Source organism: Lepisma saccharinum, chromosome 1, assembly GCF_977018435.1.
Source record: "Lepisma saccharinum chromosome 1, izLepSacc3.1, whole genome shotgun sequence".
Lineage (NCBI taxonomy): Eukaryota > Metazoa > Arthropoda > Insecta > Zygentoma > Lepismatidae > Lepisma > Lepisma saccharinum.
The window spans coordinates 213,367,684-213,387,207 of record NC_139229.1 but is presented as its reverse complement, the minus strand read 5'-3'; the positions used below and the strand labels follow the sequence as shown (position 1 = coordinate 213,387,207).

Sequence of the window (19,524 nt, the reverse complement as noted above, 5' to 3'; positions counted from 1 at the left end):
GTCTTTTCTGTATCACGTGTATCGTTAAATCAGAATAATAATCATTCCATTATAATTTTTTTAACTGTTGCTAGCCGAATCTGCATCGATATAGTAAACTATGTATTGCACAGTTACCAGTTGAGCCTTCTTTCAGAATGCCACTCTGGCGCAATAATTAATTACCTTTAATCCAATCTTGCAATCTTGTATTAGCTAATTAATAAATTAAATGAACTGGCTTCTGAGAAAAGGGGGCTGGTGTCTTAATTATTTTTAATTTTTTCTACCTCTGATTAATTATATGAACTACAGGGGATGGACAAAAATATGGAAGCACCTGTGAAGAAAAGCCGGAATGTTGTACCTAATAAGGTGCAGGACCGCCTTTAGCTACCAAAATGGTCTGCAGTCTCCGAGGAATGGACAAATACAGTACAAGTCCTGGATGGTGGATAATGGGATCTTGCACCATTCTTCATGCAAAACATGGCCACAATCCTTCTCAATGTCCGTCTGTCTCTGTCACTCAGTGTACATTTTCGTCCGCGCAGGTGTTTATCTGATGTCTTTCCGGACACACTATTATGTCATCATGATCTTGGATAGAGTCCCTCTCGATACGCCAAATAACATGGCTACTTTGGTACCAGAGGCGCCTGCAAGTCGGGCACCAACAATTTTCCCTCTTTGAAACACTGTCAGCTCGGACATGATTCAGTATCAACTGCGCAACTGTCGACTCCTACCAGTCCGAGAGGACGCAAAACAAAATAATGTCGCACCGGGTCCGATTTCAAGTGGAAAAATTGCGTCGATATCACCCGTTCCGATGTCGTGGTGTTTCCATATTTTTGTCCATTCTCTGTATATTGCTTACGTATTTCGAGACGAAACCGTCACTTGTCCTTGGAGACCAAAGACAAAAACAAGACTTTTCCCAAGTCTCGTATTCTCTCGATACCATCCCTACATTGGAGATCACCGTGAAACCAGGATCCCGATTATATGGTTTCGAATCCAATGGGTGATTGCATCTTTTATTCCACTATACCACATCCCTACATATTCAGGTGCCAGTGTTTTAGGAATACCAACCTTGCTCTCGCAGTATTATTCGGACAGTCAAGGATTCGTTGATGTTGGCAATAAATGTATTACTTATTTAAAAATAACAAAAATATCGGAAAGTATTATTTACACCATCAATTAGAAAAAAAAACATTCCGCAAGCCCCACGAAAACATGCTCACGATTTGAGCACATGTCAACCTTTTATTCATCTGGAATGGAGGTGCTCCCAAAACTTGAGATACGAGCAAAGGTCAGTTCTATTATAACCCAATGCTTTCTTGCAACATAGCCTGTGCAGAGACTTTGTCTACATGTAACGTCATCAATGGTAGCTCGTAGATCATTGATCGCAATGCAATATCAACATGAAAGTCAAACGACATTCTTATACTTTATCCACACACACCAGTCAAAGTACGTAATTTTCCAGCCTATTCAACGAATTTCGCTTCATCAGTAGCTTGTTAGAACATCAACCGAAAAAAAAAAAACACTATTGGAAATACCCCTCGCACCCTCGGATGGCGTAGTTTTAATGTGTCGCCTTGTAATTAGGGAGCCTCTGGTTCGATCTCCGGAGGAGGCACATTATACACTGGCTCCAGTCTCATTTTTAGAGGCTCTTTCGCCATTGTTGTCTTCCTTGATTTCCTGACTGCAGCGGAAATTTTCCCACAACAAAGCATCGACATTGTTCAGGAACGTTGCTAATTACCTAAGCAGTCGTTGATTTGCTATCACGAAAGGGACCACGCCTTACGTGCTGCACAAACATCAAACGAACATGAACGTTATTGATTTTTCTGTATTTTCCACGTTCCCATCCATATTTCCAACGTTGGACAAGGTAGACAAATTATAAGAGAACTGTCTGAAAATAACAACTGCAACATTAGCCTGTGCACGTAGAAATGCAGCTTGGCATGGTTGTATTCTCATTCACTTGGTCAACCATAAGGAAACGTAATGAAGATCCACTCAAACAAGACCTTCATCCGGTTATGTATTTCTTAGTATGCTCTGTCTTGATTGTACACTATGTCGCGAAAGCTGATGGCCAAAGACATCTTTAAAAAGTGATAGAAACAATAACCTTCACAGAGAAACAAGTTGTTTGGAATGACCAAAAAAATAGTTTCAGACACCTAATATTTGTTTAAATATGCTACACATAAATCATTGTTCACTAAGTTCGTTTTGGTAACAGTGTACATTTGTTTATAGTTACCAAAAAGCTCAACCACACATGTTTTGTTTATTCAAAAACATTCGTTTTTCTGTGTGAAATTATTTAAAAAATGACCTAGTCTTGTCATGGCGTGGTGCTAAGCACAGGGGAGCACTTTACCTTTACCTAGTCTTGTAAAGCCTGGTACGATAAAAAATGATGAAAGAAATGTCTACCTTGACTGAAGCGAAAAAATAACAAGAAGCAACAACGAAAATAAAAACAGATATTACGAACACAATAAATACTGACAATTTTCCATCCCCTGGGGTGTGGGGGATGACCTTTCCTCAAGACACCCAAATGCCAACCTTTCTTCCACGTAATACACCCTAGACTGCATTCTTGTAGACTTACGAGGCTCTGGCGTCTGGATTCACAGTCTTCTGTGGGACTCGTACTGTGGCCTGTTTGTGATCATCTTTCCATCCATTTCATTCATCCACTTTTTCATCCTCATCTTCGCGATTAATCTAAACAGACAGAAAAGCGAAGTAAAATGAAACCAACCAATCAACCATCCCCGATTTTCTCCTAATTTGGGGAGAAAAATCCACGTTGAAGGTGTGCATCAGCGTATACAAGAGAGAAGACTCATCACTAACGATGAACGATATCGGAAATTTGATATCGTGATATATCGTCACACGATACGATATTTTTCCCGTATCGTGATATCGGCGATATATCGTCCCCACGATATATATCGCCACAAATTGTGACGATATATCACCGACACGACATATATATCACCAAATATCGTGACGATATATCGTCCAATTGACATCGCCCAACACTATTTATTACAGACAGAACAAAACAGGCCTGATTCAGGTTCGGTCATGACGTCTTCGACTGGTGTTACACCTTTCACAACGTAAGTTTACCATAGTTTCTCCTGAACAGCGAACGTCATTACGGAGAAATCAACGATGAATTTCCAGACACTGCACTATCCGATAGGACCGTGACGTCAGCGATTCTAGAAGTTAAACAACAACAATCCAGCAATACAATTGCACCTCCTTCGGTGCAGGAAATGCAGTTAACAGAACACGACGAAAACTAATGCCAACAACCGATGGATCGTTATCATTTGAGAGAGCACGGAAACCTGTATTTCCGCTGGCTTGATTGAAATTCTCTCCCTTTCGACGTGGAAGAGGGAGGTGCACACACACACAGAGAGAACCGACGCAGGTTTTACGTGGAGGTGCAGTACTAGAGAGAGAGCGAGAGAGAGAGGGTGATGGCGGCAAAAGTTTGTCGTTTATTGATTTTCTGCTGAGACTGCTGTTGTGTGTGCACCAAAACTCGCCTCTTCAGCAACCCTCCAAGTTAGGTGAATACTTGCTGCAGTTTCTTGTTCCTGGTGAACCTGGCTCGACATTTCCTTAATTAAGCATGTTTCTTTCATGCCTCCTGCTTCTAGATGCTATGGCTTTCCCCTTTGTCTCCAAAGGCCCTGCTGCACATGTACATAAAAATGCACAGAAAATAATCGACGCTGGGTGGCTCCACTAGGTTTCTGCATGCATTTTTGCACATTCTATTCTATACTGTTTGTATCTCAGCATTATGAGTGTGGGGGCAAGTGGGGCCACACCCCACACTGGAAATAAATGCAAGCCTAAAATTATGCATTTCCAACATGTAATTTCATCTCAGTCACAGTAACGTATGTTATTTATGAAAAGGACCGATATAATTACAGACGAGACTGGCAAACTTGCCGCAGGAACGCGTGTTTTATTGAGGGAACAGCACTGTTCTGATTGATTTGATTTAACTTCGCTTTTTCTGCCACTTTTGCCTAATCGCGAAGATGAGGATTTTGATGAAGGAACACTCACAAAGTAGGCATGCCCAGGCCCGGATTCAAACCCGTGCTGTGCTAACCACTTCGCCACGGAGGCCGGCTCAGCACTGTTCTGGAACTAAAATTCTTGCTTGTCCAACATGTAAATGCCAAGGCTCAGCATTGTATGGATATTGTCTGTTCCATTGGTGTAAGACATTCACATTATCCTTGTATCTTATAAGTGTTATAATTCTGAATATCCATTATTATTATTTTTATTATTAGTTCCTAATTCTGTATTGAGGCATTCAGGCTGTTATCAGCATTTCAAATCAAATCAATAAAAATAACAATATTATGATACATCTGTATTTTTACATTGCCCTGACTTAAGGGGGACGACATGATTCCAGACAAAATGCTCTTGTTTCTGTATTTTCCCATGATACGTGTTGTATTTACGCCGTTAGGTTTAACACGATAACGATAGAAGAAAATTATAACACTGTATTGCTTGTTCGGGATTCGAATCTATGGTCCCGACTTTGACACTGTCTTACGCTAGATCTTCCAGACCAGACAGCTATGCAAATGTAGGTTAGAATAGATTTCCGGCCTCCCAAGGGCCACTTCTGGATCCGCTGTACCAAAATGTTATCCCACTGGGGTTCCAACCAAAGACTCTGATTGGAATGCAGGGAGCAAAATCCCCGCGGGAACCCTCCCCACCAACGATCTTATTCTAAAATATCTCCCTCAACTGAAATTTTAGGAGGGAGAGTTCCTTTGCTTATATGAGGTATACAGTGTGGTATATAAGGTTTTCAGCGGAGGGAGGGGGTTGCAGAAAGTACTCTTGAAGCATCGGGATATTATATAAACTATACACACATACCCCGCAAAGGTTAAAAACTAACAACAAGAGGGGAGAAGAAATTCCTCATCATTCCACCTTCAAATACTCTGAAGGTACACCTCTGCACTGTGCATTGGGTGTGTGTAAGCTTCACCCGATGTTAGCCATACTGGCGGTGATGTGATCAGCTCCATCCTTTGACCTCCCAGGATGCCCACTGGTGACAGGCTAACCCAGCCTCATAGCTGCTGTATGCATGGTATGTCCAGACAATTTCCTACCCTACAATATCCATTCCGGGAATCAAACCCGGTTCTCCGGTGTGGCAATTAAGACGCCCTTACCGCCATTTTCTTACTGATTTCGCACTAGACTACTTACTACTGTCTCCATGAAGTAACGCAATACATTTTAGAATACGAACCTAATTGATCTCAGATTTCAATACAAAATAGAGAACGAGATACGGGCGAATTAAGAGAAGGTGGGGTGGAGGGGAGATTGCACCACCAGCACGGCATCAATTAATATAAAAATTTGGATATCTCCCTTACCTTGCCCCCCCCCCCCACCTTTTCTCGGTCTAAAATTAACATGTAAACCTTGATTACTGGGCCTACCCGATGGTATGGTGGTAACGTCGTTGCCTTGTAACCAAGAGATCCTAAGTTCCATACCCAGTGGAGCGGAGCACTGGATCCCACTTTAAAGTGCAATTTCTCGATTAGCAAACTGTGCATAAAATGGACTTTCAAAAACTAAAAACTCAAAACACTGATTACTACGCTTGAGGTCAAAAATTTCATGATTATCTCTGAATGCGATGTCTAAAACTAACAATACGACAGAACTAAAATAAAAATAATCTACTCGACAATCTGTCACTGAAACAGCATTCGCAGTGGCGAAAACACAGTTACAATCGAGCAGTGTGACGGGCATGCTCGGAAATTTCTCCAGAGTGTGAAATGACTCCTCTATTTTGTCAGCATTAACCCTATATTAAACATTAATCTTTTAGGTATCTGAAGCTAAAGAGAAGTTACATCGCAATTTAAATAATTCACATGCCAGTGTCCTCAATACGTGTATATATACAAACTTTTGCATACTGCATTGATCAGGTATGTACTAGTGGAGTGGTTCCCAATCTTTTTGACTTGCGGAGCCCTTTTTAGAATCAATTTCTATGGCGAAGCCTCTTAGGCCTACCGTACCCTGTGTCTTACAAGTTAGTAGTGTTTACAAGTAATGTTACCGAGCAGAGGAAGAGGGGGTAGATAGTAAGGGAATGTAGAGATATCTAAACAATTGCGCAATGTCCATGCATTTTTTTACAGAGTTTTCTTATTTCAGGTTCAATTGATGATAATTGCAGGCGAATGTCTTGTTCTGTATTTAAGCGGCTTCTGTATTTTGTTTTGGTAGCTGTATAAGCGGAGAATCCCGCTTCACTGAGATATGTAGTTGAGAAAGGCAGTCATACTAATTTTGCTTTCTCAGATAACATTTTGAATTCATCTTGTAAATGCAGCCAAAACTCCGGTGGACTTCGGATTTTTAAACGCGATTTTTAGTTCGCTGTGAGATGTCAAATCTATGAGGACCTCGTATTCCGCTGAATTTAAGCTGGGTGGTTCATTTGTTCACGCTCAACACATTCAGTAATAATTTAAAATCGTTAAGCGCCTTCTCTTGAGCTGTTGGAAAATAATGTTCAAACGAGTCTTTAAAAGCTTCGCGATGCGCCTGAATATTTTTCTGTAACTGTATTTTCTTAATCTTTAATTTCAATCAATTTTTATTTATTTTCCTTGAGCGGCTCCGCGGAGCACAGGTTGAGAACCGATGCACTAGTGTTACGCGTGGAAAATAACCCAAAGATATCTATTTAACACATCGTATACGAGGGTCACTATTTATATTTTGAGCCTTGGCAACACTGATTGAAGTTAGGCGCGATTTGACGTTTGCACGGAATCGTCTGGCATTATTGACCATAACGTACTTCAAATGTTTTGTCAATAGCTTCATTTGTGTTGTTTATGTTGCCTTGGAGATTGCGCGACAACAATAAAATGGAATTAACAAGTGAACATTTTCGTGCGATGATTTTTTACGATTTTCGACGTGGATTATCAAGACAAGAGTGCATCGATCAACTTACTTCCACATTTGGCGATGAAGCCCCATCCTTTGCCACTGTGAAACGCTGGTGGTATAACGAATTTAATCGTGGCCGCCAATCGCTCACCGACGAGATTCGCGAAGGTCGTCCAAAATCAGTTGTTGTTCAAGAAAACATTGATGCTGTGCAAAACCTAATACTGCAAGATCGTCATGTGACATACTGTGAGATTGAGGCAACCATAGGCATTAGTTCCACCAGCATATATAAAATATTACATGATCATTTAGCTGTGAGAAAGGTATGTTCTCGTTGGATCCCACACAATTTGACATAAACTCAAAAAGACGCTCGCGTCAATTGGTGCAAACAAATGCTCAATAAATACAATCATGGTGCTTCAAAAGACGTATATAAGATTGTAACAGGTGACGAATCATGGATATATGCATATGAGCCGGAACGTAAACAGCAGTCGACTGTATGGGTGTTTCAAGATGAACCCAATCCAACAAAAGTTGTTCGCGATCGAAGCACATCGAAACAAATGGTCGCCTGTTTTTTTTTTCTTCGGGAAAACTGGTCATGTGGCAACTGTGCCTTTAGAGGAACGTAGAACGGTCAACTCTGAATGGTACACAACAATTTGTTTGCCAGATGTCTTCGGTCAAATACGGAAAACAAACAAACGCCGTCGGATCATTCTTCATCAAGACAATGCCAGCTGTCACACATCTCGTCTAACAACCGGCTTTATGAACAGTCAAAAAATCGAATTGATGGGTCATCCGCCGTACAGTCCTGATTTGGCACCCAATGACTTCTTCTTGTTCCCGAATGTCAAGAATAAATTGCGTGGACAACGATTTTCGTCGGCGGAAGACGCCGTTGATGCGTTCAAAAACCATATTATGGAGGTGTCTCAAGAAGATTGGAAAAACTGCTTTGACAAATGGTTCGAACGAATGCAAAAGTATATTGACCATAAAGGATAATACTTCGAAAAACAATAAAGCAGTTTACAATGCCAAATTCCTGTTTTTTCATTGTTAGGCTCAAAATATAAATAGTGACCCTCGTATGAGTACTCGCCATTTATATTTCGGAGAGGGGGCAAAAACTAGTTTCACCCCCAAAACAAATGAAACGTACTATGGGATTTTTAATATTCCAGAACTGTACACTTTGTCCTGGTTATCTCTGGAGCAGGCGAACGAAAAGAAGTCTCTGCGCAAGTAGTGACGCGAGACTGCTCCAACAATGAACACGGTAGTATACTGCTTCGCTCTGCCCACTCGACTTCCCCCTTTCTCTGCCGTTATGTGCGGCTTTGCTCCACAGATCCCGTGGATATAGTATAGTTACTAACCACAGATCCCGTGGATATAGTATAGTTACTAAGCGTACCATTGTGTCCTGGCTTGTATACGAACATGAAACAATTATGATGCATGTGCAGTTGGGACAAAATTCTCATTGTTATGGAATCACTAAAACATACATTTTAGGCAGACAAGTCAGGAATTGGTATAAACCAAGAAGCAATGTTGTCTCTTTTCCGGATGGGCTGTAAGCTGTATGGATTTCAGCATCAATAAGTCCGTAATACCAACATTTCTTTCATGACTGTAGATTATGCTTGTGATTATTTCGTTGCAGCTTCACCAGATCGGAAATATTTTTGGAACATCTCTCTACCTGTCTCATCTTGATTTGTCTCGTTCTCCTCGCGTATCAGTACAACCACTGCTTGTAAGTGCTGCTTAATCATTAGATATATTTGTTGTCATATTAACAGATTCGTGAATTTTGTTTCAAAAACTCATACCTAGCTGCTTTAGTTGCTGTCAGCAACGCCAACAGTTGTAATTTCAACATCGGTTTTTTGTAGCTGGCGGTCAGGACTACTGGCCTAGGAGTCTTCTAGATAGAAACTATTATCCATCCACTGTAAGAACGAAGTTAATGTAAACAAAACCACGTGACCTCTGACGTATATTGGTCGTGGCTGTACAGCTCGTAATGTAAGTCCCGCAACTCCAATACAGCAGTGAAGTTGAGTAGCATGGTTCTATCACACGCACTCTATTCCTTACGTAGGAAAACAATAGATTCTTGCACAACAGGCATTGGAACAACCAATAGAATTTCTCAGAAGACGTATGTATTTGTTTACATTGATTTCGTTCTTTCAATGGACAGAGAATAGACCGAATGAAACTAATTTGGGGTCGAAAGCAAACATTCATCGAGACCCTAGATATTGGATTTAACTGATCAAATTGTGAATGTGGTGTTGACTACAAGGAACAACATTTGGAACTTATACAATCAAGGGCGCCCGCAGAGGGGTGCCGGGGGGGAGGGGGCGCTTTCCCTCCATGAGATACTGCAAAACTCAGTTTGGAGAAAGGTGAAAGGATGATTGCATGTATCAACATGGAGAAAATGCAGCGAGTGGGGGATGCCTATGTAAATTTTCCTAAAGTGGGGGATGTTTTATGACAATTTTCTTAACTGGGATAGCATCATCCCAGTTACCAATATTACTTTGGTTACTGATGCCTTCCGAGAAAAAGTCGTGCTGGCGGCCTTGTACAAAATCATGATTGGTATTTCATGTCCTACATATGATCAAATCAGCCATTCGAATTATTCTCTAACATAGAGGCGTGCTGTATTATTTTTTCTGCTCATTCTTATTTAAGTTTTTCAATCCCCATGGCATGCTTCCGCGGCTACCACATGCAAAGCGCTTTTCCAGTCTCGCAACACATGCGGCAGGCACATGTGGCTAGCCAAAACCCCTTTTCTTTATTCTTAGAAAAACATGGACGACGCGAAGTTCCGGCGACGTTCTTTTTTTTCCACGGGTCACAAATGTTGTGGAAGAAGCACAGCTCGCTTTCCTTGGGAAACTGAAGGAAGCACTTCCTCCTCGTTTTCTAGTGAGGAGCTACCGAAATTCTGGTTCACTTTCTGGAATCGGTTCGTGAACAAGAACTGTTCGGAAGATCCGTTCTATCACTTCAAATGGTTACATGGCTACAATGAGGCTCATGTTTGAAACAAGTACAGGATGCCTGCCTGCTCAAGAGCAAAGGAGAAAATTTTGAAAATTAAAGACTAAAAATAATATTATTTCACGGTCGATCAATAGATTATTTGTACTAATTTCCTCACATTAATGAAACTGATGCTACGTAATGTTTATTCTTATACTAAATAGTATTTAAGTAGACAAAAACACATTTCGATATTTCTCGAATGTTGCAAGGTAACTTTCACAATAACCGTTAAATAATGAATGATACGAAGGAGAATGACACCAGGTTCAGTCGATAAAGATTACATAAATTTACGAAAACGTTTACTTGACATCATCGCGTGTTTTGCTGTTTGCTAAAGACACTGGCCTACAAGCGACGATGACAAAGCTGCAATAGGAGGATCTTTCGTTTTGTTCTTATCATAAACAATTCGTGAGTTTTTGTTTTTTTTAACAGTATCCTCTTTTCCCTGGGTAAAAATAAAACAAACACAACAGTGAAAAATATAAATTATAATCCTCATGAATCTCTTTATGTTTCATTACGTGAGTGATGCTATTCCGCCGAAGGAGATGGAGATTAGAGTTAGTTACAAAGTTACTGAAGTCATATTCTAAACAAATACTACATAAAAATCGTGTTTAATCAAAAATGTGTACCATTCGTATAATTATAGAATGAAATTATGAAGTGCAAATATTAATTTATTGAAAACTCACTACAGCGTCAAAATTCAATGAAAAGTAAACAAAAGATAATTATGATAGGGAATGTTAACGGATATGATTAAAAATTGCCACGTTGATTCGTAAGATAATAGTTTGATACTGAACACGCAATTTTGAACATAACGAAAGTCACACCAGCGGCACAACGGAAATGAAAAGATACACTTATCTAAAAACTTTTGTTAGCCTCCCATAATTCTTGGTTTTATTTAGCCTTCAACACGTTCTCCTTATTGCACTTAGTAAATAATACGAAATATATATATAAACTAATTTTAATAATGCTTATATTGAGATTATATAGGACACATGTATAGACCTGTTCAGACTAAGGGACAAAAATCATCTTTTATCTTTTTTTTTTCTCTCTCTCTGAAAAAATATTGATTATAGACCCGGGTAAATACTGTATGCTCCAAGTCCCGCACCCACCGATGGGCCGGTCCTGGTTGTGCCAGTAACAACTGTATAGTATTCTTGCGCGTAGGAAAATAGGCATGCGATAGAGCCATACCACTCAACGTAGCTACTATATTGAAGTTGTGAGACCTTATATTATGAGATGTACAGCTGCGACCAGGATATTCACGGGCAATATAACACCCGAACTAACACATACCAAAGGATCTATTTCTCAGAAGCCACGTGATTTTGTTTACATTGGCATCGTACTTGCGATGGACGGAGTATAGTTCCTTCCGCGACAGTCACAGCGGACCATTCAACGAGAAGGCATATCTCCTGTCTTGGAGAACCTTTCCAGGCATTATCTGTCGATAAACTCTGCTCTTTTGGCTCATGTTAAGCGAGAAGGCACTAATGAATCGGTAGTAAGCAGTTCAACACTGACAAAGTATCACACAAGCGAAATCTGGATTGGTGTTCAAAGAGTTGTTGTTTTTACGGTTTACGCTCCCCTGCTCTGTTTTTATTTTTACAATACCCTCTAAATGATTAGTACATAAATTAATGAATTGGTGAACCTCATAGTAAAAGAGAGTAACGGAAAAAACACAATCGCAATGGATAGACATGTGTGAAGACCTCCGACAGATAAAATGTAAATTTGTTATTTAACGTGGCATTTCTGCTAATTTTGGCTAATCACGAAGACGAGGTTACGTGATGATTGGATGTAAGTGACGCAGGAACACACAGGCAGGGAATCAAACCCAGACACTTGTGTACAAGAAATTGAATGACTTTATTGAAAAGGCTTAGAATCCTAAAGAAATGTAATGCCAATGGAAGCACAACAATATGATGTATATATTACTACTACTCAAGGGCGTGCAAGAGTGGGGTTTGTAGGGGGAGTGGTTCAATTTCCCGCAATATTTTCGAAATAACAAATTAATATCAAAGCATGAAAAATCAGCTTTGTTTTGCTATTTCGTTTACTAAAACGTGCATTTACGTACACAGAAATAACTTATTTCAATTAACGAAATACATTTAGTTGATGTCTTGAGCAACCAAAAAAATATTTGGTTAACATAAATTATTTTTTGGTTGTTTCCAAACAAACTTTCTCTCTGCGTACGCTTGTGAGTGCATACACAAATTTAAGGTGAAGGTTTTAAAATGGCATTATAATTTTTACTGTGAAAATTTCCAATTTCTCTCCCTGGATAAGACCATGCTAGTATTGCGATTTGCAACAAAATTCCGAATACTTACGGTTCCACCGGTAATCATCCCGTCGTGAGAAGCATTCACACCACCAGACGATTGCGATGTTCTTAACACCTTGTTGCGGTATGCCTGCAAGGAGAGAAACAAGCGATAAGGAACAAATACCACGACAGTTTTTTTTCCACTGCAATAACTTCAAGGCTGAGAATAGCAACAAGGGGGCAGGGTCGAAACACACTCAAGTGTCTGTTTATGTCGTATACGCTAATCGGGATTAAACCTACAATTTCAAACTTTCTCTCTAAAGAAAAACGAATACATTGTTGTCACTGTAAATGTTCCACTTATTGTTCAACATGGTTTATGTTTCCATAGACACGTTACAAGCGCTGGTTAATTTTCGTGCACTGTAATTATTTTTTGAAATTTTAACAGTATGAGAGCTTTTCCTTGTGTAGCTTTTAATATCCCTACATGATGACAGCATGTGATACAGTATGAAAATATTTTCTACAAATTTATTCTAAGAATTACAAGAGTGCCAGTACTTGAAAAATAGGCTATGGTACACTGTAGAAATTTGATTGCAGAAATGAAGATCTAAGACCGTCAATTTCAACCGTAAAAAAATTACCATGACCGTTTTTATGGTATTAACGCTCATAGTTTACGTATTTTATATAAATTTCTTCAAATTTAAATTCGAAAGGCGGTTGTATGTTAAAGTTTCCGGTAACTCCTAGCACTTTTAATATTAATTAAATAGAGAGATACAGCTTATTGTTATTAAATTTAATGTATTATACTAAATTAAACTATAATTAGAAATAGCATTGTAGTTTCAGAAGCAGTTTCGTTCGCCTGCAGAATTCTAATGAAAGGAGATAGCATGCTATGTAAATTATCAAGTGAATAATATAGTGCGCACGTAATATCTGTGAAAAAATAAATTTGTTCACTAGCTAAGCATTTAAAACCAACACTGAAATCTCGGTCACGTGTTATTTATCGATGTGTTTAAGTGGGATTAATGTGTCTCCACCGGGGATCGAACCCAGCACCCTTTGATCTCAAGGCCACAGTCACGCAGCCAAAATGTTAAAAGTTGAACAACCACTATGCATGTGAATTTCGACAGCTATTTATAACTATAAATAGTTGCTCCGGACGCGAAAACCACTCGGGAGTAGGGTAGGGTAAAAAATTAGAAGTCTCCATCTAACCCCAATGAATGATTTTTTTACGTTTTTTTTAATTAACTCTTTGCTTGTTGAGCGTGACGAGAACAATGCAGCTGCGAACCCAGTAATAATACAGCCGCACCCCTCCATGTTTACTTTAATTATGGAGTCCCGGCCTGCCACTGCACGAATGGCGGCCACGGCGGGCAGCAACGTTGTTTTTCCATTACCAGTCTGGGAAAGGCTCCCTCGGCGGCAGAAGCTCCTTTCTTCTGCAATCACGTCCGCCATTGACATAAAGTGCATACGGGGAAGACGAAGGAGGAGGAAATACATATGCCCTCGCGAATCAACGGCTATAAAAAGGACTGAAAATGTAATTACAAACTGACATACGGGTGTATTCTGTTTAAATAAACCTGCCAAGCTTGTGTTTTTCTTCATGTTCGTTGCCAGTTCTCTCTATCTTAACATTTCTACAGCTGGTGCTCGGAGGTGGCGCTACATGCGACATGTTCATAATCACTTAGAGTTGGTTGGTTGGTTGTCTTAGTGTTTAAGTCCGCTTTATGCACAGTAAGGCTAATTGGGACTGGGCCTGCAGTTTAAAGTGGGATCCGAACCACTATGTGCCTCCACCGGATATCGAACCCGGGACCCCTTGATTACAAGGTGACTACCACTGCGCCATCGGGGAGGCCCATAATCATTTAGAGTAAAACAGGAATTGCAAGCAGAGGGATAGAGAGAGAAGGAATGAGAAAATGCTGGGTAAGTTAGGACAAAAAGCAACGCGTTCCGATTACTGCAACTTTGCTTCCAACAGTAAATCGTACAATTACCGTAATTTACTTCCAAAAGTAACGCAATCATCTTGCTGTGCTTAATAAAATAATGCGTTATCGCTACCGTAACATTGCTTCAAAAAGTAACGCGTTATCATTACCGTAACTTTACTTCCAAAAGTAACGCGTTATCATTACCGTAACTTTACTTCCAAAAGTAACGTGTCATCATTACTTTAACTTTACTTCCAAAAGTAACGCATTCATCTTACTTTGCTTAATAAAATAATGCGTTATCGCTACCGTAACTTTGCTTCAAAAAGTAACGTGTTATCATTACCGTAACTTTACTTCCAAAAGTAACGTGTTATCATTACCGTAACTTTACTTCCAAAAGAAACGCGTTCCCGTTACTTTGCTTCAAAAAGTAACGTGTTACCAGTAGCGTAACGTTCCTTCCAGGTGTAACACGTTACCGATACCATCGAAAAAGGACATTTATCTATTTGAACATGCATCACATGTGTTCTCTGCCGTGCACAACAAACATATTTCGTCCTGGCAAATAAATCCTCCAGTTCTGAAGTTACCAAGGTAATGCAAGTAACGAAGGAACGTTACTCCCTAACTCTGCGTTAAGAGAGCGAGTGAATGAAGGAGACAGGCAAATGGGAAGAAAGAGAGATACTCAGAAGAAGAAAGTGAGAAATATAAAGATAGAAAAACAGAAGTAAGAAAGACTGAAAGAAAGAAAATTATAAACTGAGTACGAAAGAAGAGAGAAACAAGGACAGAAGATATGTGAATAAAGGGAGGGGACAGAAAATTATTAAGGCTCCTTCATACATTTGACGAAAGTCGAATCTGAGGAAGAAGAAGAAAAAAGGAGGGTCATATGGGTTGGTTTTTGCGTGGCTTACTCTGTACGTATCTCTGACGTAACAGAGTACGTCACGAGATTGGCAGTCTTCACAGTTCTCTTGGGTCTCAGCTTCTACTGCCTCGTAGAGCTCCGACGCAGTAAATAGTCCCTAACGAACCTACACAAGTTATGTTAAAGAAACAGCGAAATGATTTTAAAAAAGTATAAAAGATTACCTACACATGGAAACAGATCTTCATATGAGATCGTTGAAGGTAGTCATTCGTTGTTTACTGTTCGCGGCTGACGGGAGAGCAGTTGGGGTGGGGTGGGGTACCTGAGGGGAAACTTACACAATCGCTTGCAAGGGTGGAAGGAGGAGAATTTGTTTGTTGTGAAGCAGTTGACAATCTGGCGGGCAGGCGAGCGAAGAAAGCACATGAATTATCGTTCTTTTAACACGTAACGAATTTTTCATGGATAGTAAAACCGTAATTTGATGACAAAAGATTCTTAAAACATTTATGAAATGGAAGATAGTAATCACAGCCGCGCTTTCATGTCTGGAATCTTGGCTATATCATTATGTGGGAGAGGCAGGAAGGGGAATAGGCACTTTCTCTCTCTCTCTCTCTCTCTCTCTTTCTCTTTCTCTTTTTAATCTTCCATAAAGAGCAATGAAAGGAAAACCGAAAACTGTTCCTATTTTGTACCTACAGTTCCTAAATAGAAATTACAATTTTTGTAACTATAATTGGCTTACGCAGAATTTTGTCGCGAGGTGTTTCAAATTAGTTTAGATTTTAGTATTTATAGTAATAAAAACAATACATTGTTTTTTGATTGATTGATTGATTTGCTTCGCCTTTTGTTCCACTTTTGGCTAATTTGCGAAGATGGTGATGAGTGGTGATATGATGAAATTGATGAATGAACACTCACATACAACCATGCCCAGGCCAGGATTCCAACCCGGGACCCCTGGCGTCGTAGCGCGATGTGCTAACCACTCCGCCACGGGGACCGGCAATACATTATTTTTATTATAACATTTATTAACAATAGTAATCTAGTAATATGAACTGTTTATATTTTCGCTGGATGTGACACTAATTAGTTTAAAACAGAGCACGAATTAAACAGTCAGTGATCACAACAGGTTCATTGACCAGACCAGACCAAACATACTCTTTTTAAGAGTATTATACTCTTTTAGAGGTTCATATACTCTATACTCTTTTCAATTTGCAAAAATCCCCAAATATACTCTTTTCCTTGCTATTTAATTTCATTCATTATTTTACGCGTAAAAATGCCTTAAAATCCACAGAACGGAAAACGTCAAGATGTCAACAAACTGAAGTATTTACTCCTTGACTCAAGACTTTCCTATGAACAATTTTAAGAGTCATTTTCATATTCCATCAACAAGCAAAACATATTTCAAATTCATTGGAATTTAATGATAATGATTAGGGCTGAGCCGATACCATTTTAAACCGATTCTCTTATCAATTCCCACCGGTAGTGTAAAATAAAAAGGAAGTTTTAATTTTGCATAATTTTCAGGATAAGTAAGACTGTCAAGAAGTCGCACGGGATTTTTGCGGACCCCGTGAAAGACCAAAATGCCGGAAAGTATCGGCTGGTATCGGTAGCTGAATCCCAACCGATACTTTCCGATACCGATACATCGGCATCGGTATCGGCTCAGCCCTAATAATGATATTTTTGAAACTTACTGTGTAATTTCAAAAGCCGTTGAAAAACATCTTGAAGATTGGGGGGAAAGAAAAGAATCAATGATGTGGAGGTGGAGGTCAGTGTGCAAAGATTTAGTACAGGCTGGCTCAAATTTAAAAGTGATTGTGCCTCTTATAAAATTCTTGTTTACTCTGCCTGGTACAAATGTTGGTTGTGAAAGACTAGTGTTATTAAAACTTATTGGCGAGAGGAAAAAAGTACACTCCTGGTGTCAACACTCGAACAAGTAATGGAAGTGAAATTCGATGTGGACATGACCTGTGAAGAGTTTGGACTGGCAATAAAGGACGACTTAAACATACTCAAGAAAGCAAAATCATCCCAGAAGTATGAACGATGGTGTCATTGGTGAGAAAGTATTTGAAATTAGCTAATTACATTGGACCCATAAAATTTAAATCTGTAGAGTGTAGGCCTATTTTATAGGGGCTATAATAGAAGCAATAACAAATAGCCACCCTTATTTTAGTTTTCTTTTTGTTTTGTGCATGCACACCTTCAACCTATAGACTATACTCTTTTTGGTCAACAAATATCTGGTCATCGAATGCTGTGATATTTCATCTGGGTGCGTTTGTTTGTGTAGTTTTATTTTCGCTCGCTGTGTTGTGTTCGTGATAGCTCTTACACCTCGTAATAAACCGTTTCGAAGTGGAACAAAGAAAATTCTGCACAATCAGTGGCATATCCAGAAATGTTTCGGGGGGGGGGGGGGTATGAACGAAATGTCTACAAATAATAATAATAATAATAATAATATTTTAATTGAATTAAAGTAATACTAATTTCAATATATAAATTAATATATTATTATTACGTGAATAGGTAAAGAGGCAAACAGTGTATATTCATTCTGTAGTTTACCTGTAGTTAAAAGTAGAAACATTTACATAAGAACAAGTGCCTCGCAATTAAATTAATGTAAAATAGAAGAAGAATTGAATACTATTGCATAACGAAATAAATGTTAGATACAGTGAAGTTTCTGATTAATATTGTATACATATTGTTATGAGTTGTAGTATGCATAAACCTTCTTTCTAATATCATTCAAAGCCGTACGATCCCAATATAATCCTTGCCATCCAATAAATTCACTAATGCTAAACGAGTATTGTTATTATGTTATTACTTCGTAATCTTTTCGTTTGCCCTAAATAAATACTTTATGTCTTTCAAAGCCGTATGATGTCAATCCTAATCATTGCCTTCCAATATATTCAGAGTAAAAATAGTAGTACTTGATAAGTATTTCAGGTGCTATACTTCAAAGCCGTATTATATTTATAGCTATAATCCTTCCATTCCAATACGCGTTCAGAGGAAATTATCCATCGAATATGAAAAAATTGCTAAAGGAGTATATTTACATTATTTAATTTTAGTACTGCATAGTCCTTTCGGGGAGGGTCTGGACCCCCAGCAAACTTGTTCTACGTATTATAGCGTAATATTTGCCAAGGAGACAGATTTAATTGAATTACTCAAAATAACGTTACTGGTTTACGTACGTACAATGTAAACGTCTAATGGAAAGCGATAAATAAACGGATAGGTATTATTCATTCTGAACCCTTCCACAATACGTGAACGTCTGTGTAGTTATTTTGCCGGCGATTTTGTAGCGCTTGAAACTTCATTGTTGTTTCTGCAGCAGACGATTTTCTCGGAGCCCACTTCTTGCACCAAACCTCTATGCTTGCTGCCGTCACCCATATTTTGCAATTGAACACGTCCAGTTGACGCATGCACACTTCCCTGCCACTTGCGATCGTGTTTTGGCTTCACGAGCTATTTTGTTGTATCCCTCCGCGTTCTACTGTGGGTGGGGTTTAGAACGCTTCTAACTATCTGCACGAGGTGTCGCCACAGTGCAGGGACACTTTTACGTATTGCAAGGGTTTCGTTTTCCTCAAACAGTCTCAAAATAGGAAAACTGACTTCTACAGTGATGATGTTAATGTCAAGTACAATGAACATTGCACGTCCCCAACAAAACAGTTTTCCATAAGCTTGTGTGGTTAACGAGATAATTGCATGGGAAAATTACGGTTTTTCCCATTTTTATGCCCAATTTACTTATTAAGCAGGGTCTTTTTTAAAATTTCTGCTTTGTAGGAATCACGCAGCCATATTTTCTGAAGGATAGAAAACAAACCCCGAGATCCTATCTTTGCTCGTAACTGAAAAATCTGTTTAAAACGGAACGTCTGCACTGCGCGTTTTCGTCAATGTATGAAGGAGCCTTAACAGCAGAGTTCACACTTGAATTTCGAGAAAGAAGATTGGGTACACAATTTCAACACTTCACATGAACCAATATTATTTTTATTATGAGGCATATATTTGACGCACCATTGGGGTGGTCAACGATTATTTACAGGCACACTGCAAGAACCGACTGGAGAAATAACGGTCTGAGCCCGCCAATTTTTCGGTGTCATCCAAGTACC

The 19,524-nt window shown here is 39.2% G+C and overlaps 1 protein-coding gene across 6 annotated transcripts in view; it reads right to left on the bottom strand.

Moving 5' to 3' along the window:
- Positions 1–19,524, bottom strand: part of Tet (Ten-Eleven Translocation (TET) family protein) — a 227,216-nt gene that overhangs the window by 64,683 nt on the left and 143,009 nt on the right. For all 6 annotated transcript variants that reach the window (XM_083111964.1, XM_083112002.1, XM_083111982.1 and 3 more), the window contains one exon: positions 12,525–12,608. In XM_083111964.1, the coding sequence (XP_082968090.1) occupies positions 12,525–12,608 (84 nt within the window). The remainder of the gene's footprint in view (positions 1–12,524; positions 12,609–19,524) is intronic.